This window comes from Vulpes lagopus, chromosome 9 (genome assembly GCF_018345385.1).
Source record: "Vulpes lagopus strain Blue_001 chromosome 9, ASM1834538v1, whole genome shotgun sequence".
NCBI classification, from domain to species: Eukaryota; Metazoa; Chordata; class Mammalia; order Carnivora; family Canidae; genus Vulpes; species Vulpes lagopus.
In genome coordinates, this window is record NC_054832.1 from 58,645,126 (window position 1) to 58,671,981 (window position 26,856).

General features: G+C 38.2%; 1 protein-coding gene and 1 non-coding gene across 4 annotated transcripts; both read left to right on the forward strand.

Annotated features, from left to right (window-relative positions):
* The first annotated feature begins 1,530 nt into the window (after positions 1 to 1,530).
* On the forward strand, positions 1,531 to 22,374 carry C9H8orf89 (chromosome 9 C8orf89 homolog). 3 transcript variants are annotated; one of them, XM_041769434.1, is made up of 6 exons: positions 1,531 to 1,743; positions 2,376 to 2,534; positions 14,341 to 14,504; positions 16,082 to 16,235; positions 18,036 to 18,091; positions 22,143 to 22,374. In XM_041769434.1, the coding sequence occupies exons 3-6, from the start codon at positions 14,378 to 14,380 to the stop codon at positions 22,289 to 22,291; spliced, it is 486 nt and encodes a 161-aa protein (XP_041625368.1). In that variant the 5' UTR covers positions 1,531 to 1,743; positions 2,376 to 2,534; positions 14,341 to 14,377; the 3' UTR covers positions 22,292 to 22,374. The 3 variants fall into 3 exon arrangements, with proteins under 3 accessions (XP_041625368.1, XP_041625369.1, XP_041625367.1); XM_041769435.1 differs by lacking the exon at positions 2,376 to 2,534; XM_041769433.1 differs by lacking the exons at positions 1,531 to 1,743; positions 2,376 to 2,534 and adding an exon at positions 6,477 to 6,886.
* A 933-nt stretch (positions 22,375 to 23,307) lies between these two features.
* LOC121499230 lies at positions 23,308 to 23,414 on the forward strand. The gene has a single exon (XR_005990058.1). It is a non-coding gene; the product is annotated as a U6 spliceosomal RNA (small nuclear RNA).
* Positions 23,415 to 26,856: the final 3,442 nt, after the last annotated feature.

The window sequence follows — 26,856 nt, forward strand, 5'->3', positions numbered from 1 at the left end:
AAGCCTCTTAAGAGCAATAGCAATTTAAATTTTTGATTTTCTGGTTGCTGGCACATTGTCCATGGTGAATAGTGAGAGGAGTAGGGGCTGCACTGTGTGTTCATGGAGGTTAAGTAAGGTGTGTGTGTGTGAGTGATACACATATTACTGTAAAGGACTCAAAAATGAGTTTTATTGTGTAGGTTTTATGTGAAAATACAACAGCACGTTAAGGGAATGTAGGAGATTGTTCATGCTGTGCAGATTGGGAAAATTCACAAAGGAGGTAGAATTTGGACAACTGGTGATAAAACAGCAGGAGTCAGGAGTTGGGAGACCGGGTCAGTGGCAGATGGGATAGGATAGCCAAGAGGATGTTAAAGCGACTCAAAAGTAGACCATTTAATAATAAACATTTGATCACGTATTCACTGCTAGTGTACACTTAATCCACGTAATCCTTGGTCTTTTGTTCTCCACTTTGGGTGCAATCCCAGAACCGATTAATTGGGGGAATGGGTCCCAGGACTTTGTCTTTAAGATCCTGGTGTCATTTTTACTGTGCTGCCTATTACCTAAGTATAGGACTATCCCCATTTTTTGGATGAGGGGTTAACTTTGCCTTCCCCAGGATCACCAAGTGGTGGGGCAAGTATTAGATTCCAGGTCTAACTTGAGTTTTCTTAACAAGAGGAGCTAGGAAATACGAGTATGGAGCTTGATGAAAACAGAAAGTGGTGTGCAACTTCAGTTTTGTAAGATCTGAAGCCATCTGTTCCTAGGGCTAAACTTGGAAGCCTGTTTGGGGTCATGAAATGGAGGTAAAGAGTTTAGAACATAATTTGGTAAAAGTTTAGATGCTAAGGCCCTACCGCACAAGTCTAGGTGCTAGGCTTTACTGGGGAGGGGACACATCTAATTCCTCACCAAAGAACCTAGACAAAGGAGACCTAGAATATGGAATTCGGGCGGACGTGGCAAGGGAACTCGATGACTACGTCACTTAACCTAAGATTGGGCTAGCAGGTTTTGCTGGGCTGTTTGAAAGTTCCAGTAGACTCATCAGTACTCTGGAGAGCCTGGTTAGTTTAATCTTAAAAGTGCGACCCACAGAACTGGACATCACCGACCTTGTCCAGCTGCTCACCTACCCAGGCTTCAGGTGCATGGCGCAACTTTCGTGCCACGGCTGACTCCTGTGCACCCAGTCCTGTTTCAGCATCCTCTCACCCCGCCGTCCCCGCCCCCCCCCCCGCCCCCAGCAGTGACGCCAAGGGTGGTGGCACCTATGCTAGTTGTCGAGGGAGTCCTAGCAGCCTCCTAGCCGCCCAAACACCCTCCCGGCGCGGCACCCCACCGACCGTCCCTGCTATGCGAGGTCCGCCGCAGGTGACCTCGCCAGGAGGGCGGCGCGGAAGCTCCGGGGGGCGCCTGGCAACTGGCGCGCGTCGGGCGGGCGGGGCTGCGGCCTCCGGAGCGGCTCGTGGGGCCGGGCCGGGCCGGGCTGGGCGGCGGGCGCGCCGTGCTGGCGAGCGTCCCCCGGCTGCCGGCCTCCGAGCATGTGCGCTCCCCGCCCCGCCGCCGCCCGCCCCACGCCCCGGCCAGGCTGCGCCCAGGGCTCAGCTCTCCTGCGGGCCGCCGCCGGCTCCCGCGGAGTCCGCTGCCCCCAGTGACCCCGCCGCGGGAGCCTCAGACCTGGGCACCACCGCCGCGGCCCCCGCACGCCCAGAGGCCCCTCCCCTCGGCGGGGCAGCTGCGGGCACAGTGAGTGCGGGGGTCTCCGGAGGACCCCGGCCTGGGGGGTGGCGTGGGACGCGGGGGACAGGGGGGAGCTGGGGTCCTTGCAGGGGCAGGGCTGAAGGGAGGTGGGGAGGAGGGCCCAGAGCTCAGCTGCCTAGGCCTCCTCCCGGGCAGGGGAGAGTAGCCCAGTGAGGCACAAGGGTCCCTCCAAGAGTTCCTTGGTGCAGTTTGAGGGGAGCTGGCGGGCGAGTGGGCTTGGGGACCAGACCACGGCTGCCGCGCAGAGAGACACGGGGACGAACCAGGGCCAAGGGGACCTCCCTGCCAGCCTGGAGAGCCTGCACAGGCGAACATGCGCCTCCATGCATCGGGTGGACACGCCTTACAGGGTCTCCCTCCAACCTGCCAGGGTTTAACCTGGAGGGTGCTGTGGGGGATGTGTTTACCCTCTGCCCCTGACTGCCGCTGTACGTCACTCTTGCACAGGGCCATGTGGAGCAGGACTTGGGACCCTGACCGTATTAATTAGCTCTGCTGACTTTGCTTTGTGCCATTTCTGATTTACCTATATAGTATGTGTGTTTATTACTTTTTTCATGAGGGGTTACAATTACTAGAAAAGATTTGTGTCATGCAGGTAGTCTGTTCTATTGTAGGAGTCATTCTGCCCCTACAACCTTTTTGGGGTCATAGACATGAACAGTGGAGCCTCTAAAGAAATGCAGCTTGAAACCGTTTTCAGGGTATTGTACTCCCTGAAGCACAAGAATCTCTGCTCTTCCATCTTCATTGGCTTTTTATCTACCTTGCTAATGGTGAGTTTAAATACCCTGTCACATGGGGGATCCCTGGGTGGCTCAGTGGTTTAGCGCCTGCCTTCCGCCCAGGGTGTGATCCCGGAGACCTGGGATCGAGTCCCGCATTGGGCTCCCTGCATGGAGCCTGCTTCTCCCTCTGCCTGTGTCTCTGCCCCTCCCTCTCTCTCTCTCTCCCCCCCTCTATGTCTCTCATGAATAAATAATAAAAGAAATAAAATCTTTTTAAAAAGTCCCCTGTCACAGTGCCATTTCTTCAAAAATACTTCTGATGCTTCTTTTTTTGAATTCTTACATTTAAAAAATTACATTATAATGCATCAGTAGCTCTCATTCAAACAGAAGAATATAGAGATAGACATGAAAGCCCTCTTTACCTTTTTCTCTTTTCTTTCTTACACGTCTCAGAGTTAATTTGGTGTTTATCCTTCTTTCTTCATGTTTTTTTTAATCATTGGAATCATATCTGGATTCTTTTGAGAAATTATCTTTTGCACTGAAAAAGATGTGAGAAATAACTTCTTATCAGTTTACTTAGATTTGCATTGATATGGTAGATGTATCATACAGATGTATGATCATATGGTATAGATGTATTGTGATTTATGTGACCATTCCTCATTAAGATTAGTTCCAATTTTTCCTTATTGCAAACAATGCAACAATGAACGTTCTTATACATGGGGACAGTTCAGTAAATTGAATTCCTTGAAGAAGAATTGCTGGGTCAGATGTGTGTATGTTAAAAATTTTTGGTAGAATCTTGTCTTCCAAAGAAGTCTTTAATGATTTACATTTCCATCAACAGACTGTATTGAGAAAGATCTGTGTTTACTATTTAAAAACAATTAAAACAATAGCTTCCACCCCTCTCTCACTGAGAGTTTATTACGTGTCCAGCACTGTGCTGAACACTTTACATGCATTTTGAAATCTCATCCTCACTAACCCTATGAGATTCGGAAGCACTATTATTTTCTTCATGACCCTATGGTTAGGCAGCTATTGAAGGGCAGAATCAAGATTAGAATCCAGGCTCATTTTACTCCAATGAATATGTGTTCCTTGTTGGATGTGAATTCCTGGTCAGTAATTGACTGGGAATTGTGTTTCGTTGGGTTCTTTGAGGATTAAATGAGATTGTACTTTAGGTGTTGCTATGTTATTACTGGTACCTTCCGCCACTAACTTCTATAGAATTGGACATGGTCCAGTGCTTCCTATAATTATGGTTCTTCTGTGTTGTCTGTCTCTCCAATCACCTCTCAGCTTCTTTATCTTCTTTATCTTCCTACTTTGCACACATTTTAAGGAAATCTGGCTTTCTTCTCCCTTCCAAGTCTTCTTTGGCAACTTTAATCCAGTCTCTGGCCTTACTTCTCACCCGTGAATACATAACTCTTAGAATTTCTTCTCCCAACCAAAGCTATAGTCCTCAGTTCCTACAGCTTAGACCTAGGTTCTATAGCTCTGCCTGGACATCCTCCATGCATTTTATCTAAAACTGAGCCCTTTGTTGCTCTCCATGCCAGACTAGCAATTTCTCTTTGAATGTAATTCGTCATTCTCTTAAGTTACCTTCATTCACAGTCTCAGTTATCTTTGACTCTTTCTTTCTTTGCTGAGCCTCCTAAATTCAATCAGCTGTTGTAGTCTCACTGCTGCCACTCTAATTTAAGCACTCTGGATGATGATGATGATGATGATGATGATTGTAGGTCTTAACTTGGCTCTAGTCTCTGCCAGATTAATCTTAATGCGTGGCTCTGAATGTGCCACACCTCTGTTCAAAACCCATCAGTGCCTTCCCATTGCTCAAAGAAGGAAGTGCAAACCACTTCGGCTAGCATTCAGATTTGTCTGTGATCTCGCCCCAGTCTGTCATTTCCTTATCTCTCACAGTACTCTTATCTGAACCCTGCTCCATCTTCCATGGCATCTTTCACATCTATATCTTTTCCTGGAATGCCTCTACTGCCATTTCTGCCTGTCTAAATTCTATTTAAATATCATTTTCTAGATTTTTCCAAGTCTTTTTTAAACTTCCAAGTGAAAGTAATATCTGCCTTCTTTTAACTCTCCTGATGTGAAATATCTATCCTCCATCAGGCTGTAATGTCACACTTTGCCTTATATTACAGTCATGTGAGTGACTGTTTTCCTTTTGCTCTGGAAATTCTGTGAAGTCAAAATCTCTGTTTAGTTCTTCGTATCAGTCATGCACATGGTATATTGATTTGCACATAGTACATGCTTAGTGATGGTATTTGAGTAAGTGAGCTAATGTCCTCACATTTGGGAATAAAAAGTTACATGTATTAGCCTGTTGCTAACTGTAATGACACACGGATCTCAACATCTTAGTGACGTGATATGTAAAAGTTTATTTCTTGCTCATACAAGAGTTGTGAGGCAGATAGTCCTGCTCCGCAGGCAGTTTTCTTCCAGTTGGTTGTAGGACCAGGCTCTACCATTCATTACCACTTGCTTATTATCTCACTGTAGCCAGCAGAAGGAAGAGGAGAAGGAAGGTATGGAGAAAGCAGACCTGCTTCTTAAAGACTTCTTGCAGAAAGCGTACACATTACACTCATTCAAGCTCCAATCATGGGGAAGTAGGCACTTCTTAGGAACAACTCTATTCTCTGGAGGAGCAAGAATATTAGTAGACATGCAGCCTACTGACCATCACAGTCAACTGCTACTTCTGAGAACCTGTAGGACTTAATTTGAACGTCCCTTGCTCACAAACAAAAGCAAAACTCCTACTTCCCCAATCTGGCTGGGTTAACAAATGCTCTGTTGTACCACAGAATTGAAACATACCTTTTTCATTAATATTTATTATAGTGAACTATAATCGTTTGTTTACTTTGTTGCCCTCAACATACTGTACGCTTTTGCATCATCATCATTTTTGTATTTCAGCTAGCGCAATGACTCGCATTGTGGATAAATAAATAGCTTTCTCAATGAATCCACAACTTGTTTTTATGTTCACTTAATAACTATTTTGCTTTAAACAAAGCTAAAGGGGATCCCTGGGTAGCTCAGGAGTTTGGCACCTGCCTTTGGCCCAGGGCGTGATCCTCAAGTCCCACATCGTGCTCCCTGCATGGAGCCTGCTTCTCCCTCTGCCTGTGTCTCTGCCTCTGTCTCTCTCTGTGTCTCTCATGAATAAATAATATCTTTTTTTAAAACTAAAAATAATCTTACCATCTGCTCATTGATGTTTGGGTTATTTTCAGCCTTTTTTCTTTTCTATTATAAAAAGTACAGAATTTGGCATCCTTGAAGATAAATATTTGTATGTATCAACAATCATTCCTTTAGGATACATACCTGGAAGTGGAATTGCTAGATCAAAAGTATATAAAATTATAAGGACATATATATTGCTAGATTGCTTTCCGGACATATTATATTGATACATATACTGAACTCTTATGAGAGCTTCTATTTTCCTTGAACCTCATCTTACATTGTCTAGTATTAAAGAAAAATCCTTACCATTTTAACTGGGAAAAGTTAGTAATTCATTATATTATTATTTTGCTTTTATTTGAGAACTAGTGAGGATGAACTTTGATCCTTTGTATTTTTTTTTCCTGGAATGAATTATCCGTCCGTTAATAAATATATTTTCTATAGGACTTATTCTCTTTTTTATTTTCAAGTATCTTTATATATATATATATATATATATATATATATATATATATATATATATATATAAAAGCTATCTTTATATATAAGAGGAATTAAATACATCAATTATTTATGTTCTCATTTGAAAAGTTATGGGAACTTCTGGGCTGTGTGGCAGAAGGAGGTGACATGGATGGGACTCCATTCTACTTTGGTATGTTTCAAATGCCGGATAAAATATAATAAGATAATTTATGGAAATGTGGCTGAGCTAGGGACCAAGAGAAGGAAATCCCCAGGTGCCAGAAATGAAGGAACACTCACATAGGAAGCCACTGTTGAGCATCTGCCGAAAGCTGGAAGTCACAAAGAAGTACTGTTCCAGTTACTATGACTGCATCACAAATTTCTCCAAAACTTAGTCATGGAAAACAACCATTTATTGTGCTTAGGGATTCTGTGAGTCAGGAATTCGGACAGTGCACAGCAGGAACAGCTTGGCTCTGCTTCATGATGTCTGGGCCTCAGATGAAAGAATCGAAAGCTTGGGACTGGAATCACCTGCAGGCTCATTCATTCCCATGTCTGGTGGTTGATGCCAGCTGTGGACTGAGACTTTAGCTGTAGGTGTCAGCTGGAACCCTTATATAGTGGCTTCTTCCTGTTACCTGGCTTCCTCACAAAATGGTGGCTGGATTTCAAAGGTGAGTATCTCAAGGGAGAGCCAGTGGAAGTTGTGTCACCTTTTATGCCCTAACCTTGGAAATCACACAGTGTCACTTCCAGGGCACTTAATTTACCAGGAAGTTAGTTTTCAGGGAGGCAGAACACCGACCTCACCTCTTGAAGCAAGACTCAACATCACACCAAAGGAAGAACATGTTGGCATGGGTACGTATTAGTGCATCCTTCTTTGAAAAATACAACCTACTATAGACAGTGAGATGATAACTAGAAAAATATTTCCCTGTGGGCCTAAGGACGCTGCAAAGAAGCTTGCCATTCACTTTAACTATGGCAGCAAAAGAGTTAGCTGTTAAACCCTGTCCATAGACTCTGCACAGCTTCATACCCCATACAGCTCAAGTCTGGGATCTGAACTCACTTTACTATATGCTTCAGGGACCACCATCCAAGGAACTGACATGTTAACTGGTCTGGCATCTCTGAAACCCACGGCCAGGCAGAAACTAATGGAAAAGTCTGCATAGCAAAGTCCCCATAGCTCAGGGAGTACTAGACTCCTGTACATAGCAATCTCTCTATAAAGATGAGCTCACAGTCAAAGTTTATCAATTATATAAGGAAATGAACCACAAGAAAAGAGAACTTGACAGATGCAGCAAGTGGGAGATGGGTACCACAAAACTGAATAGAACATCATGGGAAAAAATATATATTTGTAATATTCAAGGAGATGAAGAACATGGATGCATAAGACGAGAACAGGACAGTATGAAGAAAAACAGGAAAAGTCTAGGGGTGCACTTTTTCCGTGAAAGGAAGAGAGGAAAAGGCATTGAGTCAAGCTGTATCTCTCATACCCAGCCATTAGCTGATTTGTGGCCTAGGGTAATAATCACGAGGATTATGATGAGAATAGCAGCCAGCCATCATTTGTCTCTTAAGCTACCTTTACTGCAGTCTGAACTGAAGATTCTTGTTTGAGAATTAAAGTAGCATACTAGGCATTTAGCTAGATGCTTGCCTTAAATCATCTTCAGAATTCACAATAACTCTGTAAGGCAGAGCTTATTAGTTCCCTGGGTAGGGAGACTGAGGCACAGAAAGATTAACAAGAAAATAAATATTTTTGTCCCATCCAGGAATGGGAACATAACAAAGGGCTCTGGGATATATAGGGGGATGATATGTATCGTAGTGCCATTGCTTCTATATTTCTTCATTTCTCAATTCACAGGCTGGGGAGCTCTTAGGGACTGCTTCCATGTAATTCTTCCTGCAAACTAATATTTAAACGCAAACTAGCAAATTCACTGCTTATGAATTTTAGGTAATAGGAAGTCCCTATGTCCAGATGGGAACTTTGCCTACAGTTTTGAACATTGTTTTTCCTGATATTTTACATGTTTAATTTTAATTTTGTTAGAGCTCAATTTTTTTTTTTTTTAAGATTTTATTTATTCATGGGAAACACAGAGAGGAGAGAGAGGCAGAGACACAGGCAGAGGGAGAAGCAGACTCCATGCAGGGAGCCCAAAGTGGGACTCGATCCCAGGTCTCCAGGATCACGCCCTGGGCTGAAGGCAGCACTACACCGCTGAGCCACCCGGGCTGCCCTAGAGCTCAATTTTAATATCTCTTTAGTCGCTTTCCTTTGTCCATTTTTCCTTTCCACTAAAAGAAGAGAATTTGAAAAATAGTCTTGTTGTTATTCCTTATATAACATTAGAGGCAAACCATTTAATAACTCTTCAAGGGGGGATCCCTGGGTGGCTCAGCAGTTTAGTGCCTGCCTTTGGTGCCAGGTGTGATCTTAGAGTCCAAGGATCAAGTCCCACATCAGGCTCCCTGCGTGGAGCCTGCTTCTCCGTATGCCTGTGTCTCTGCCTTGCTCTCTCTGTGTGTCTCATGAATAAATAAATAAAATCTTAAAAAAACACAAAACGCCAAGGCCTGAATTGTTTAATTAACAAAATTTCAGGGATCAGGGGCACCAGGGTTGCTTTATCAGGTAAGTGGCTGCCTTCGGCTCAGGTCATGATCTCTGTGTCCTGGGATTGCGCGCCATGTCGGGCTCCCTGCTCAGTGGGAAGTCTGCTTCTCTCTCTCCCTCTGCCACTCCCCCTGCTTGGGTGCTTCCTTGAGCTCTCTCAAATAAATAAGTAAGTAAGTAAGTAAGTAAATAAATAAATAAATAAATCTTTAAAAAAATTCAGAGATCAGTTCTCTTACAGATCAATGAACCAGCAATTTCTGTTGTATTCAGGCATGAAAACAACATTAATGTCCTTGTACATCTCCTTCAGAGCTCTTGGGTGACCAGGTACATTGTCAATGAGCAGTCGTATTTTGAAAGGAAATCTTTTTTTTTTTTTTTAATCTGAGCAGTAGGTCTCAACAGTGGGTTTAAATTATTCAGTAAACCATGTTATGAACAGATGTGGTATCATCCAGGCATTCTTGTTCCATTTACAGAGCATGGGCAGAGAAGATTAGCATAAATCTGAAGGGCCCTAGGATTTTCGGAACGGCCAACGAGCATTGGCTTCCAGTGAAATTCAGCAGCTGCATTAGCCTCTGACAAGAGAGTCAGACTGTCCTTTGAAGCTTTGAAGCCAGGCACTGATTTCTTCTCTGCAGCTATGACAGTCCTGGATGGCATCTTCTTCCAGCAGAAGGCTGTCCCATCTCTGGTGAAAGTGTATTATTTAGTGTAGCCACTGTCATTAGTTACCTTATCTGGGTCTTCTGGAGAACTGGCTGCAGCTCCTACATCAGCACTTGCTGCTTCACCTTGCACTTCGATGTTATGCTGATGGCTTCTTTCCTTAGAGCTCATGAACCAGCCTCTGCCAGCTGTAAACTTTTCTTCTGCAGCTCCTTCACATCCCTCAGCCTTCACAGAATTGAAAAGAGTCAGGGCCTTGCTCTGGATTTGGTTTAAGGGACTGTTGTGGAGGGTTTAATGTTCTGTCCAGACCACTCAGACTTTCTCCATCTCAGCAATGAGACTATTTCACTTTCTTACCATTCGTGTGTTCACTGGAGTAGCACTTTTAATTTCCTACAAGAACTTTTCCTTGCATTTAAACTTGGCTAACTATTTGGCACACAGGGACTAGCCTTCAGCCTGTCTCAGCTTTTGACTTCCTTACTAAGTGTAATCATTTCTGGTCAGAGACATGTGACTCTTCTTTTCACTTGAACAATTAGAGGCCATTGTGGGGTTATTAATTGGCCTAATTTCAGTATTGTTGTGTCTCAGGGAATAGAGAGGCCCCGGGAGAGGGAGAGAAATGGAGGAACAGCTGGTCAGTGGAACAGTCAGAACACACACAACACTTACTAATTAAGTTCGCTCTCTTTTATGGGCACACTTCATTGCACCTCAAAGCAGTTACAATAGTAAGATCACAGATTACTGATCACAGATCACCATAACAAATATAATGATAATGAAGAAGTTTGAAATATTTCAAGAATTAGCAAAATGTGACAGATGAGAAATGAGCAAATTGCTGTCAGAAAAATGGCACCAATGGACGTGGTTCTATGAAGGGGTGCCACAAACCTTCAATTTGTAAAAAACAAAACAAAAGCAAAAACAAAAAACCACACACACACAAAAAAAACAAAAAAACCAACAAAGCAATTACCTGTGAAGCGACATAAAGCGAAGCACAGTAAAACAAGGTATGCCTGTACATCTATGTATTATACATATTTAATATATTTCAATTCATTACAGTCACTGTTTTTATTAATGTTTACAACTCTCATTTTTCGTCAGTTCGGAGCCTTTTTAAGTTGACGACTACCATAACTTTAGTCTTCATTGATAGATAACTAGGTCTCCTGAATGACAATATGTTCTGGGCCCATCTTGTACATTTCCTTCCACAGACCTGGAATCAGCTATTTCTGGTTGGTTTTTATGGTTTTGGGTTTTTTTTTTTAATTTATTTATGATAGTCACACACACACACAGAGAGAGAGAGAGAGGCAGAGACACAGGCAGAGGGAGAAGCAGGCTCCATGCACCAGGAGCCCGACGTGGGATTCGATTCCGGGTCTCCAGGATCGCGCCCTGGGCCAAAGGCAGACGCTAAACCACTGTGCCACCCAGGGACCCTTCTTGGGTTTTTTTAAAGTTACATTTCAGTTATTAGGTTTAGTGAACAGAGCTAGGAAACACTTTTTTTTTTGTCTTTTTTAGATGAAAAGTCTTATATTTCCAATTCATAGTTAGGACTTCAAGGTCTTTGCTTATTCTTTATTGATGTTAAATCTCGGTCTTTTCTCTCACACTGAAAACCCTGGTTCCCATCAGCACCAGTATAAATGTTCTTAGCTATCTTGAACTATGTGGATAAGATGTGTTCAAGGCAGTAGAGCTGTAAGGTAGAAAAGTAGGCAGGGTCCCTGATATCTTAGCATCAGACCTGAGGTGCCTGGCCAGGCTTTTATTCAAGGGCAGATCTTGTTTAAGCACATATTTTGGATTTACTATCCTTTGAAACCCAAATAATAAGGTAACTACCATGGGTTTCCAATTTTTAAAAGGATTAGTATATAATAAATGCATTTAGTACCAAAATCTTACTGAATTTAGTGTTACCTTTGATATGGAAGACTTCAGAATATTTTTGTCCCTCAAATATACCAAGAACATCAACAGTTATTATTGGACTGTAAAATTGTGAAGATCTCAATTGTTGTATATTATCCTTTTTTATTTAAAAAATTGGGTTTAAGAGAGTGAATAAACTTTTATGTCCACTTATTTAAATAGAGTTTAAAAAAATTACCTCCAACAAATATTTTATATAGGCTATGATGTAGCGTTATGTATTGCATTTTGCCTCCCTCCACTCCCATTGATATGTTGAAGTCCAAACCCCAAGCTCAGAATGTGGCCTTATTTGGAGATAACCAAGTTAGTATGGGGTCATTAGAGTGGGTCCAAACCTAATATGACCAGTGGCAAATTAAACTAAATGCATAATTAATTATTTTTCTGTATCCATGTTTAGAATAAAAGTAATGGCTATTATGAGGACATGTTTATTTTCCATGGGGCATAGAAACTATCTTTTTTTCAGGGGCAAATGCATATTATCATGGTAATAATTTTTAAAATTTTTATTTTTTTGTGGCAAGAACACTGAATATGAGATTTACCCTCTTAACATATTTTTAGGTGTACAATATAGTGTTGTTGTCTATAGGTACAATGTCAAACACCAGATCTCTGGAACTTAATCGTCTTGAAACTTTATGCTCCCTAATTAGAAACTCCTCATTTCCTCCTCCCTCCAGCCCCTGAAAACCACCATTTTATGCTTTCTATGAGTTTGACTATTTTAAATGCTTCATATAACTAGAATCTTCAATATTTGTCCCCCCATGTTGGCTTATTTCACTCAGCACAGTGTCTTCAAGATTCTTTTTTTATTTCTCTTCAAGATTCTGATTTCAGTTCTTTTGGATAAATACCCAGAAGCAGGATTGCTGGATCATATAGTAGTTCTATACTTACTTTTTTGAGGAGCCTCCATACTTTTTGCCATAGTGCTGCACCAATTTGCATTTCCACCAATAGTGTACAAGAGTTCCAATTTCTCCATCCTCATCACCACTTTTTAAAAAATTTTATCCATCACCACAGGTGTCTATTCAAGTCCTTAAGCCTATTTTTAAACCAGTTATTAGGTTTTTTGTTTTGTTTTGTGGTTGCTTTGGTTTTTGCTTTGGAGTTATATATTTTGGATATTAACCCCTTATCAGTTAAATGATTTGCAAATGTTCTTCCCTGCCTATAGGTTTCCTTTTCACTTTGTTGATTGTTTGCTGTGAAGAAGCTTTTTAGTTTCATACAGGTCTCACTTGTCTATTTTTGCTTTTGTTTCCTGTGCTTTTAGTATAATATCCACAAAATGATGGCAAGATTAATGTCATGAAGCTTTCCGCCTATATTTTCTTATAGGAGTTTTTACAGTTTTAGGTCTTAGGTCTAAGTCTTTAATCCATTTTGAGTTGATTTTGGTATGGTGTAAGATAGGGTTCTGTTTCATTCTCTCACATGTGAATATCTAGTTTTTCCAGTGCTGTCTGTTGAGACTATCCCTTCCCTATTGTGTACTCCTTGGTATCCTTGTCAAAGATCAGTTGGCTGTATATATGTTGATTTATTTCTGGTTTCTATTTTTCCAGTGGCTTATATGTCTGTTTTTATAACAGTATCATATTGTTTTGATTACCTTAGCTTTGTGATATATTTTGAAACTAGCAAGTTGATGCCTCCAGCTTCAATCTTGTTTCTCAAGATTGTTTTGACTATCTGGGGTCCTTTGTGAGTCCATATGAATTTTTTAATTCTTTTACTATTTCTGTAAAAAGACATCATTGGGATTTCAATTGCATTGAATCTGTAGATCATTTTTGGAAGTATGGTTATTTTGGCAAAATTAAGTTTTCTAATTTGTGAACATGGGATGTCTTTGCATTTGTGTCTTTAATTTTTTGTCAGTGTTTTTCAGTGTATAAGTTGTTCACTTCTTAGTTAAATTTATTTCTAAGTATTCCATTCTTTTTCATGCTGTTGTAAATTAGATTGTTTTCCTAATTTCCTTTTCAGATAATTTGTTGTTAGTGTATAAAAGTACAAGTACAAGTGTTTTGTTTTGGTGGTATCTGTAGGATTTTCTACATATTTAAGATCATGACATCTGTAGACAGGGATAGTTTTACTGCTTCTTTTCCAGTCTGGATTTCTTTAGTTTCCTAATTGCTCTGGCTAGGACTTGTAGTTGAATAGAAGTGGTAAGAGTGGTCATCTTTGCCTATTCCTTATCTTAGAGGAAAAACTTGATTTTTCACCATTGATTGTGATATTAACTGTGGGCTTTATATGCCTTTTTTATGTTGAGATAATTTCTCTCTATTCCTAGTTTGTTGAGAGTTTTTATCACGAAAGAGTGATGAATTTTATCAAATGCTTTTTCTGCATCTATTGAGATGATCACATGATTTTTTAAATCCTTAATTCTGTTAAATTGGTATATAACATTAGTTTTTGTGTGTTGAACCATCCTTGTATCCCAGAGATAAGTCCCACGTGGTCATTGTGTATAATGGTAATATATCTGAGAGAATCCTAACCATTTTATTGTCTTGTGCACAATAACTTGCTGTTGGACTTCAAATTTTTTTATATTGCTAAATATATGTAACCTGAGATTTGAAAGAACTTACTAAAATATTTAAAAGAAAAAACTCTTACTACCAATTGTGGCTATATTATTAAAGGCCTCTTACTTTAAAATCCCAAGAATATATATTTACATGTTATAAGTGAACTTTCCATGTAAGTCTGTTAATATTTAATCTATATGATGAAAAACAAATTAGAAAAAATATTTATCTCTGAAATACTTTTTTCTTTTTTGTACTTTGTGTCCTGAATCTGAAGCAGCATCTCACTTTCATCAGCATTGTTGAAAGAAGAAAAAATGCCAGTCCTGTCTCCTGAAATCAAATTTGATACATCTAATGTCACCAGAAATTCCCTTGACAGTTGTTTTCTTTTTGAGAATAGTTGGAGGAAAGCAGTTTTAGAAACACAAAGGATGAAGAAGGGTAACTTCATTTTTATAATTATTTTACTGAATAAAATATAGAAATAGTGCCTTAAACTTACACATGTATTTTTTAAGCAGTCAAGAGACATCTTGTAATTTCTGTAATATTTATGGAATGATAATATCCTAAGTTTATGGAAAATGAAAATGGAACCAAATTAAAATTAATTTACTTAATGTAATTCTGTAACTCATGATGGAAACAAATCTTAAAGAACTTTTCTTGGTATCAGTGCAGTACTATCTCCATACTACTTTTCACAAATTCTGTTTGTTTTTAAACACCTCAAGTTGATTTTTATGTTTTAAGAAACCCAAATCTCTAACAGCACCCTTTTGTATTCCTAGTTCTAACCCAAACTTTATTTTTTGCATGTGGAAAGTATCTTTTATTCTACCATTGCTCAATAAGGACTAATTTGAGGACTTTTGACATGTGTGTGAATGAATGTATTAATAGCTTAATTTCAATTTATATTTCAAATTTCAAATTATAATTGTATTTTTTGTTTATCCTGAATTCTCCCTTCAGCTTTATAAATAGAGATGTAATTCCTGAAAACAGTAAAATTCAAACTCCACAACCTATTTCATCACTCCTGGTTTTGTGTGTGTTACTTTTTTTTTTTTTTTTTTTTTTCAACTTTTTCACTACATTCCCATTAAAGATATTCAGAAGACATGTTTATCTGTCCTTTCACCCCAAATCTAATTGCTGGAAAGAAAATTTGTGTGTTTTTTGATCAGGAGAAACTATTTTTTTCTTCCAGAAAAAAAGTCAGAAGTTGCAAAATAGCATTTGGAGTGTTTAATATAACTCTAGTCCCATTAAATACTATTCTTATTGCTATGCTAGACTTGCTTAGTAGAGAAAGCTTAAAATACAACTCACCATAATTAAAGATCACCAGAACCTTTAATTTCTTAATCTGTTTTTGCCCATTTATTGCCTTCATTTTGAAGTTTTATTTTGTTTTTAAATAATTTGACAATCTCTATACAGTTTTATGTGAGGTTAGTAGGAGAAGCAATCTTGATGCTTCAATGTTAGTATTTATGGATTTGGTGTTAAATTTTGCAGAAAGAAAGTTAAAATCAATGCCTTAAATAGAATTCTTTTATGTCTCATTGCTAGCTCAATAATTGTACGTGTATACCTCTTATTTACATAAAAGCAGGAAGATAGGAAGGTTTAAAATAGCAGAAATACAAAACTCTTAAAAGTGCTTTTAAACTCTACTGTGAATGTCTCTAATATACTGGAAATTCTAATTATGTAAAATAATGAGGGCAGAGGATAGTGACGACTGTGTCGATTCTGTCCAGCTGTCTTTTTTCCTTATTCTACTTCTTAATCAGCCCCTGAATCAACTCTTCCTTACTTCCCTACATCCTATATTAGGAATTAAAAGGTATTCTCTTGGGAAAGATAATAGATAAATTACGGTAGCTTTATTTGCTTTGCTTAATGACTAATTGGGTATGTTGTATTATGCATTTTAGTATGCAGTAAAAGAAGTTATATGCATTTCATCCAGAAATAATACCATTGATTATGATACTATTTTTTACTAGAATACACCACAATATTTGGTCTAGAAGAGCTCAAAGAATGTGTCAAAATGCCATATTTACCAGGGCTGCAGAGTTGCCCAAAAAGTGTAAGTTCAACTCCACTGGGCGTTCAATCAAGACGGATGCGTGCTGAGACCGAGATGCCTCCAGTCAGGTAGATCATTACTGTTCAGTTCTCTTGCATTCCACACGTATCTGTAGTAATACTGCTAAAGGAAGAGGTTTTCCTGGCTAGTGACTTGAAGTCTTTCTTGCCTACTGATATTTTTTTCATAAAGGATCTCATGTTTTAATGTAGGTAGCAATTTTATTCAATTTGACAAATAAGCACTTTTCTCAGTTTTCAAGTGATGTTGCCAGAAAGGACTTAAGGCCTTCCGTTAAAAAATATTTGTTAGGGATACCTGGGTGGCTCAATGGTTGAGCATCTGCCTTTGGCTCAGGTCATGATCTCAGGATCCTGGGATCAAGTCCCACATCGGCTCCCCAGAGGGAGCCTGCTTCTCCCACTGCCTGTGTCTCTGCCTTTCTCTGTCTCTCATGAATAAATAAAATCTTTTAAAAAAAAAAAAAAACCTACTTAAGGTTTCAGTGACTTTCCATCATTACTAAGACACTGTGTCCCTAACACTCACCTCACTCTTGTCAATTTCATCAGGAGTCACAGGGCCCTTTGAGAAGGATGTAGAGCTGCCTCTGGCAATGAACTTGTCTCAGTCTTGTTACCCTGCTTTCAATGATCATCTTTAAGAAACTGGAAGCCCAGAAAGCAACCCCTGAATTGGCCCAACTACCTCTTAATCTTAAGCCTTCATTTTGCTTCCTACTGTTTTCACCCTATTTCATTTTTTTTTTCATTTGCAACTTGGCTGTTTGTGAAATGACCCTCATCATTTTACATTGGCTTGAGTGTAAATTTTCCTAGCCAATGAAGGATAATTTCAATATATTAAATTCATGTTATGACAGTGTTCTTCATATACAAAGCAGAAAAGTGGTGGCTACGTGCCATAATGTTTATGAAGTGCTTGGCAAATGTAAATGTTAGTTCTTTTCCCTGTCTTTGAAACAAGTGTCTTTATATCAGCCATTCTAGTGAGAACATGTTGAGTTGCCTACAAGTATTTTATTCTCCTTTGCATATTGCACAGCGCCCCTTGAATGAACAGCCATGGCAAAGCAGGGAAGTAACACATTTTTGTTTGTCTTTGTGTACAACCCCTTACCACCTTTTTCCACTCCATATGTAAATATTTGTTTTTAAAATGCTGATAAAAGTTTGTTTTTTTCAAATTTCTTTCATTATAATCATACATTTTCAGTGACTCTCGAGGCGCAGTCTAGTAATATAACTGATAGTAGTAATCCTAGAGGTGAAGGGGCATTTGGAAGTTCCAGCTGACTTCTAAAGTTTAATATAGTTACAGGACATTTTCAATTCTTATGGATTATCTCACCCACAGCAGATTCAATCATGACCTACCTCCTCTGATAACCCATTCGTTATGTAGGTCTGTTATAGTAGGAACAAAAGTTAATTAAGATAAAATTCAGTTTGTGGTGGTTAATTGGTAAAATTTGCAGAAATAAGTGATAGTTGATATCTGGCATATCTAGATACCCTCTTATCTAATATTTATTCTCTTTCTCTTAGTATTTTTTAAATCATACTTAGAGAAAGTTGAAGATAAATATGGGAGAGGTTAGACATAACACTTATCTACAGGTAAAATTTATTAGCAAAACTGAGATGTTGAATTGTTCATATCTACTTCTGATTGGATTAATTATGATGGAATGAGTTCACTTTCTTTAATGCTTAGTTACTTTCCAAGTGTTGTCCTTCACCGAGTGAGTTTTGATGAAAGCAGATTCTTATCTATTATTTTTTTTTAAAAAATTAATGTACCCTGGATTTATATAAAAGTGATTTTATGATAATATATAATTTTAGGATAAGGAAGACTAAGGAGGCATGCACTGTGGTACCACTTCAGGAAAAACCAAAGAGTAAGTTGGCTCATTTTTTTTCTTCCACCACATGTCATATTAGGTTGTCTCATACTTTTTTTTTTCTTTAACTCTCTTTCTTTCCACTGATTGTTTTGTTCTCTTAATGCTTCTTTTAAGCTCTGTTTATTTTATAAATGTAGTGGATGTTGTGTTCCCTATACACATACCTTTATTATCTCAGGACCTTGGGATTAGCCCTTGTCATCTCATGTGGGCTGTTGCATAGCCTGCATACTAATCTTGCTTTGATGGTTACCCGGGTTTTGGGTGGGGCAAATGGGGAGATATAGGTACAAAATCACAGTTCTAAGATGAATAAGTTCTGGGGATCCAATGTACAGCATGGTGACTATAGTTAATAATACTGTACTGTATACTGTATACTCTCTACTAAGAGAGTAGGTCTCAAGTGTTCTCATCTCCTTCCCAGAAAAGGTATCTATCTGTATGAGGTGATGGGTGTGGCAATTAACTTAATTATGGTAATCATTTCACAATGTATATGTATATCAGGTTGTCATGTTGTATACCTTAAACATACACAATTTTTATTTGTAAAATATACTGCAATAAAGTTGAGGAAACAATGGAAAGCAACAGATGACAGGATTTGTAAAATGAAAGATCATTAGAAAATACTCAAAGTGAAGGGAGAAAAAAAGATAATATAGAAGGGAGTGTGCAAGTCATTATGTGACAAAATAAAACCTGCTGTACACATGTGTAATTCTAATTCCAGAATAAGAGGAGAGAGGGCAGGATAGAAACAGTATTTACATACTGGCTGATATGTTCCCAATTTTGATGAAAAATACAAAGCCACAGATACAAAAAGCTCTATAAGCCCTCAGCAGGTAAGAAAACCACTGTGGGCAAATCATAATAAACAGACTAACTTAAAACACACACACACACATACACATAAAACAAAACAGAGAAAGGATAGGTTACCTTTGAAGGAGGTAAGACATACAACTGACTTTTTAAATGTGGACAATGGAAGCAAGAAGACAATGGAATGTCATTTTCAAGGGCTAAAAGAGAATAACTACCAAACTTGAATTGGATACCCAGTGAAAATATCCTTAAAAGTAAAAGTGAAACAAATACATTTTCATTCAAATAGAAGTTAAGAGAATTTATTGTCTGCAGAGCTTCACTAAAAATATTTAAAAAGTAATGATACAAAATGAAAGTACAACAACTTGGGAAAGAATAAGAAGCAGTGGCAGTACTATTATGAAATTTAAAGTATATGTAGAAATAAAATACTTGATAATAGTAGCACAGAGGTAGGATGGGGCATATGTGGTTTGAAAATGTAAGATACTTGCATTATCTGAAAAATGGTAAAATAACTAATTTAAAGTAGTTTGTAATATGTCAAAGAGACATGTGATCATCAGTATGGTAACCACTAAAAGGATAATAAAATAATACAAGTAACAAGCTAAAAGAGAGGGGAAGTATAATATTGAGAAAATACTTGATCATTTCAAAAGAGGACAAGAAAAGAGGAAAAAAGAAACAAAATATATGAGACAAATAGAAAACAATTAGCAATATTAAAGATTTAAAATTAAACATAACAGTTGCATTAGATATAAGCAGACTAAATATTTCAATGAAAAAACAAAGTACCAGACTAAGAAAAATAACTATGTGTTGCTTACAAGAGGCATACCTTAAATTTAAGGCCAGAAAGATCAAGAGTGCAAGGTTGGAAAAATACAAATCATGCAAAAATTAATAAAAAGAAAGATTGTGTAGCTACACTAACATCAAACAACATAGATACCTGGGCAAGAATTACTATTTTAATATTGATTAAATCATTTTGATTTTAGGATTTTTAAAGCATTCTAATTCTTCAATTAGTTTTGGTAAGTTATATTTTCTAAGTTTTTTTTGCATTTTGTCTAAGTTTTCAGATATATTGGCATAAAGTTGTTTTTGTAGTATCCGTACTTCTCTCCTTCTTCCTCTTTTTTTAAATTTTATTTTTAAGTAATCTCTACACCCAGGGTGGGCTTAAATTTACAACCCTGAGATCAAAAGCCACATGCTGATCAAAAGGACAGAAGAACCCTGTGCTTCTTCTTTTAATGTTATTTATTTGTGCCTTCTGCCTTTTTTTCTTGATTAATCTCACCAGAGACTTTTTCTTTTTCATTATTCTCTTCGATGAAGAACTCATCTTCTAAAAAATCTTTCTTATTATAAATTTGTTTTCTACTTCATTGATTTCTTCTCTTTCCTGCATTATCTTTTTTCTTCCATGGTCTCTGGAAGTATTTAGTTAGAATTTATTTAGTTTATTATTTTTCTATGTCTAACTTATTAATTCTCAAGCCTTCTTTTCTAACATAGGAATTTGGGGTATAAACCTCTTTAAGCATAAGTTTTGCTGTATCACACAAGTTTTGCAATATTTTCTTTCTCATTAGTTATGAATATTTTAATGTTTATTATGATTTCTTTTTTGACTGATGAATGATCTAGAATGTGTGTGTACATTTCTGTATTTGAGAATTTTAAATTTATCTTATTAACAACTTCCAACTTAATTGCATTGGTTTGTATGAAGTTTTGAAGTTTTCTGAAATTTGCTTAATCTCTACAATCTAGTTAATTTATAGCCAAAGAGTTTTTCTAAATGTCAGGTTCACTGTACTCCTAAAGACATTTATCCCAATCATATTCTTCCCCCCCCAACTCTCTCTCTCTTTCTCTGAACTTTCTACCCATGCTATACATTCAAATAACAAAATGAACCAAAAATAACCACAGTAAAGAACTGTAGGTAGCTTTTTTTGACACTTAACCATTTGAATTAAATAATCATATTTTAAGACAGTTTGAATCAGTATAATAGGGATCCCTGGGTGGTACAGCGGTTTGGCGCCTGCCTTTGGCCCGGGGCGCAATCCTGGAGACCCGGGATCGAATCCCACGTCGGGCTCCCGGTGCATGGAGCCTGCTTCTCCCTATGCCTGTGTCTCTGCCTCTCTCTCTCTCTCTCTCTCTCTATGACTATCATGAATAAATAAATAAAATCTTAAAAAAAAAGAAAGTTTGAATCAGTATATTATTTTCAAAGTTTTATATGTTTTCAAATAGAAGTATTTATACATATTTACATATTTAGGGCAATATGTAGTGATTGCATGGGAAGTTTGAATTTGATGAATCTGAATTTAAATTCTTTGCCCTTGGGCAAGTTTTTTAGCACTACTAAATCTTGTTTTTATATTTATGGCCAAAGATAGTACTAGTTACCTACTTCATAGTGTTGTGTGATTGAAATAAATATAAGTACCTGGCACAGAGAGATCACTCAATATATGTTATCTATTACTATTACTACACTCTGTAATAGAAGCTTGAGTAATGCTGTTCAGTTAGTGAATTATTCATTTTCTTTTACAATTCTACTATTTTACTAAACTTAGGATTTATGAGAAATGGAATTTTTGGAGAAAATAACTTGATGAGCATGTAAGGTATGAAACAAGTTAATTATTTATGGAGATTGTGTGTCTTTTGCTTTGGAATAAATTCCACAGCCATCTCATGTTTTAAAAACATGAGCAGTATAGAGTCAGATTTAGTTTTATATAGTTAAATAGAAATATCATAAGTTTTTTAAGTTAACTTTTTTAAAGATTTATTTATTCTTAGCACGAATTGGGGGAAGGACAAAGGGAGAGAGAGAATCTTAAGTAGATGCTACCTCCTGCTGAGTGGAACCCTACACAGGGCTTGATTCCATGACCCTGAGATCATGACCCAAGCCAAAATCAAGAGTTGGATGCCCAACCGACTGAGCCACTCAGGCACCCCTAGTTAAATATTTTTTAAAATGACTTGATATTACACTCATCTTAGAAAGTAAGTGCTTTCTATCTCTAATTCACAAATGTGATATATCAAGAACTAGCAGTGTTTAATGGTCATTTGAGGAAGAGAGATTTTTATTTGCTCTGTACTTTAGAGAATATCATTTTAGTGTACTTAATTTTAATAGCTGATTTATTTTTCTTCACAGGTACTGGCTTCAGCGATCCTCTTGCTGGAGCACCATCTCAATACTTACAGAGACTTTCCAAAATGGCCATATTGGAGTATGATACCATTCGTCAAGAAACTACTAGAAAATCCAAAAAGGGCAAGAAACGAGACCTACGAGACTGCTGATAAATACTACATGGTTCAGTGCTTTCTACAATGATATCCAAGGTTTATATATTTTTTCCTTTCTTTTTCTTTTTTTTTCCTTTCTTTTTCTTTTTTCATATGTCATATGATGTACAATGATTTACATAAAAGTGGAAATGTAAATAGGAAATAAATATTTTATGTAATATATAGAATCATTTGTATTTCATTGACATCTACAAAAAGACATTTAAATTATAGTTTATGGGGACATGGCAAGGGAAAAATTACATTCCATGAATTTTATGCACATTGATTATATCCTTTGATTCAACTTGACATGTTTTGAGTCCCTATCTGTAGAGTGACTGACTTTGCTAGGAGCCGCAGAAACTTTAAGACAGAGTGAATCATTATTGGGATTAGAAGATACTCAGTAAGAATGCCTCCTTTTCCCTGCTTGAGTTTAAATACAGTTGTGAGATAAGTATTCAAGCAGATGAAAATATTAGCTTTGTTTGCTGGAAAAATCTGGAAGTAAAATCCTGTCTCCTGTGGCAATAGTGGGCCTCCTAATCCTGAACTTCATAATTGGACAAATGTACACACTCAGGCATTGCTGACAACCTCACTTGCCATATCAGGGCTTTTCCTGACAAGTAGAGCAAAGCATTCCCATTGTGTATACAGGAAGATCCCTGAGGGGAAAGAGGGAGACTCACTCCATCTCTGTGAGGAGGAGAAGGGAAGGTGTCAAAAGGAAAACTTTTCCTTCAGAAAGCCTTGAGGAGTAGGGGGCAAGTGTCCATTAGTACATCTCCCTGAGAAAGTGTAGAAATCAAGGATACCGATGACTTATCCAGTGAAGAGTGGGCCATAAGAGAACCATAAAATGTTACGCAGGCTCAAAAACAGGGCAGTAACATCCAGCTGGTGGTGAGAAAGCATCACGGGAGATTCAGTATTTGAAATGGACCTTAAAGACAGGAAAAATCGAGGGAGAGGGTATTTCTATTAAATATGGAACAACAACAACAACAAAAGATGGAACAACAGTGCTTACTTTGACAGCACATATACTAAAATTGGAACAGTACGGAGAAGATTAGCATGGCCCCTGTGCAAGGATGACACACAAATTCATGAAGCGTTCCATATTTTTAAACGGCAGGACACCTGCACCCCAATGTTTATAGCAGCAATGTCCACAATAGCCAAACTGTGGAAGGAGCCTCGGTGTCCATCGAAAGATGAATGGATAAAGAAGATGTGGTTTATGTATACAATGGAATATTCCTCATCCATTAGAAATGACAAATACCCACCATTAATGGTAGATGGAACTGGAGGGTATTCTGTTGAGTGAAGTAAGTCAATCGGAGAAGGACAAACATTATATGGTTTCATTCATTTGGGGAATATAAAAAATAGTGAAAGGGAATAAAGGGGAAAGGAGAGAAAATGAGTGGGAAATATCAGAGAGGGAGACAGAACATGAGAGACTCCTAACTCTGGGAAATAAACAAGGGGTAGTGGAAGGGGAGGTGGGCAGGGGGTTGGGGTAACGGAGTGACGGGCACTGAGGGGGGCACCTGATGGGATGAGCACTGGGTGTTATACCACATGTTGGCAAATCAAACTACAATAAAAAATATACAAAAAAAAAGATGGAACAACATAAACAAAGGCATGCTGTGCATTTGGGAATGATGCATTTGGCTGGAGCACTAGGTAATATAGGGCAAGTGTCATAAATTCACATGCTTATTGGCACCTAGCCAGGACCAGATGAAGTATAGCACCAATCAGATGAAAGCTGTGGTGAACCAGGGCATGTTTCTCAATTTTAAAGGGCACTCACTGCCTAGCTTTGTGTCTGTCATGTGGCAATGTAAGCCCAAAGTTGCAAAGCCTATGTAAATGTTAGCAACTAAGTGAAATAAACAGCTGATTCCAAATGTATAAACCATGTGTGGGTCAAAGAGAATTACAAACTAGATCTTCCTTTGTGGGGCCATTCATTTATGCACTCTTGGGGTCAAAAGAATCGAGGGTGATAGGGCTCAAAATATAACCTGATGACACCTGCTAGGGACTGTCAGATGCCAAGCATGAGTTTATATTTCCTCTGTTTCACAATGGCAGATTTTGAGTGTGAAAGTAAATTATTGCCTTTGTGAATTAGGAAGGTTCATTCGGGTATAATGTTTAGGCCAGATTGTATAGGAGGGGGCTGGAGCTAGGGAAAGCATTTAGGAGGTTGTTATAAAAACTGAGGTAAAAATCACTCAGTAGAAAGGTAGAAAAGGGAATAGGAAGGAGAGACTAGATAATTAGACATTATGGCAAAAGACTTCAGATTAACTGATTAGCATAGGGTATCAGGAGAGGAAGAGTAAAAAACCAGCTCATTTCCAATTTTAGACATAGGATTCTCTGAAGAAGGTGTTGTTTAGGGGGGAATAAGATGGTGAATGCAATTTTGTGTACATTCAGTCTAGAGTGTCATCAGGACAGAAATGCCAAATGGGTAGTTGGAAGCAGGTGTGCAGTTCCGGAAAAAGATACTGACTAGAATTAGAACTTAGAGAAACATTTGTATAGCAAAGACTGTGTTTCCCCTGATAAAAAGTAGAGAGAAGAGAGCCCAAATTCATAAGGGATGGGAGGAAATAGGAAGAAAGTAAAAGCGGAAGAAGAAAAAAAGAAACCACCACAAATGTGGGAAAATTAACATATTCCATGTCTTTCAATGCTTTATGTTAATGTGTAAAATATATTATGAATATGTATGTGTTTGTATGCATTATCACAATGAATCCATTCCTGGAAGATAACCAAGTAAATTTAAGTGGGTATGCTCGTGCTTACATCTGAATTTCAGTTGAGAATGATTTAGATATTACTGGTACTTTCTCTATCTTCTGACCACCTATTCCAAGTGTGGTCAGTGATTTGAAAAATGGGACATGAGAAAAGCTATACTCTCAAACAAAAAATTTACAAACTCTTATTTGGACAAGCCCTTTTAAATATCTTTGATTATCAAATGAATTTCGTTTATTCAGCTCCTAGTATGTACTCTAAACATTTAATATTACTTTGCAAATGTTATAGAACCCCTAAAAAGTAGGTAAGTGATGTTTTTCCTGTTTTAGAAATGAAGTAAATAAAGGGTTTTGATTTTGTGTTTGTTTTACACTGGATTTCCAGCTAGAAAACAGGAGAATAGAATTCTAACCTACTAGGATTCAAAGCTCATATACATAAACTTAGTGGAATAATAATTGTTTGAAAACTTAAATTGAGTTGATACATCATAGTTTAGTTACTTAAAATTTAGAAGGAGATAGTCTTTGTGCTGCGAAAAATATCCTGATCTTGAGTTAAGTTTCTAAATTATGATACTGACACATCCTGGATCATTTATATTAGTAGCGTAGAAAGTCTTGCTTCCTTCTCACCCATGAAAGAGTTCAACCCAAGTCAATGCAAGAACGGAGTGAAGTGTTTATTTCTTTTTTTTTTTTTTTTAATTATTTATTTATTTATGATAGTCACAGAGAGAGAGAGAGAGAGAGAGAGGCAGAGACACAGGCAGAGGGAGAAGCAGGCTCCATGCACCGGGAGCCTGACGTGGGATTCGATCCCAGGTCTCCAGGATCGCGCCCTGGGCCAAAGGCAGGCGCTAAACCGCTGCGCCACCCAGGGATCCCTGTTTATTTCTTTTTAATAAAGAAAGATATGAAATACACTGAATATAATCACCTTTTATTTTTTTAAAGATTTTATTTATTTATTCATGAAAGACACACAGAGAGAGAGAGAGAGAGAGAGAGAGAGAGAGAGGGAGAGAGAGAGAGAGAGAGAGGCAGAGGGAGAAGCAGGCTCCATGCAGGGAGCCTGACACCGGACTCCATCTCGGGTCTCCAGGATCACGCCCCGGGCTGAAGGCGGCGCTAAACCGCTGAGCCACCCGGGCTGCCCAATTAATCACCTTTTAAGCCTTAGATTGAATTTAACTTATGCTTTTCATTAAATTTTTATTTTATTTTATTTTTTAAAGGATTTTATTTATTTTGGACGCCTGGGTGGCACAGGGGTTGAGCGTCTATCTTTGGCCCAGGACGTGATCCCGGAGTTCCAGGATCAAGTCCCACATCGGGCTCCCTGCATGGAGCCTGCTTCTCCCTCTGCCTGTGTCTCTGTCTGTCTCTCTCTCTTTCTCTCTCTGTCTCTCTCGTGAAATCTTTTTTAAGATTTTTCTCTCTCTTTCTATGTGTGTGTGTCTCCCATGAAATATTTTTTAAGATTTTATTTATTTATTTGAGAGAGAGCGAGAGAGAAAGCATGAGCTGGGGGAGGAGCAGAAGGAGAGGGAGAAGCAGGCTCCCCGGTGAGCACGAAGCCCTATTCGGGGCTCTATTCCCAGAACCCTGAGATCACGACCTGAGCTGAAAGCAGCCACTCAACCAACTGAGCCACCCAGATGCCCTGTTTTTCAGTAAAAATTAAAAAAAAAAAAAAAAGCCCCACAGGCTCTACTTCCTTACATTGTATATACTCTTTTTGTTCCTCAGAAAAAGGATGTATTTAGTACACAG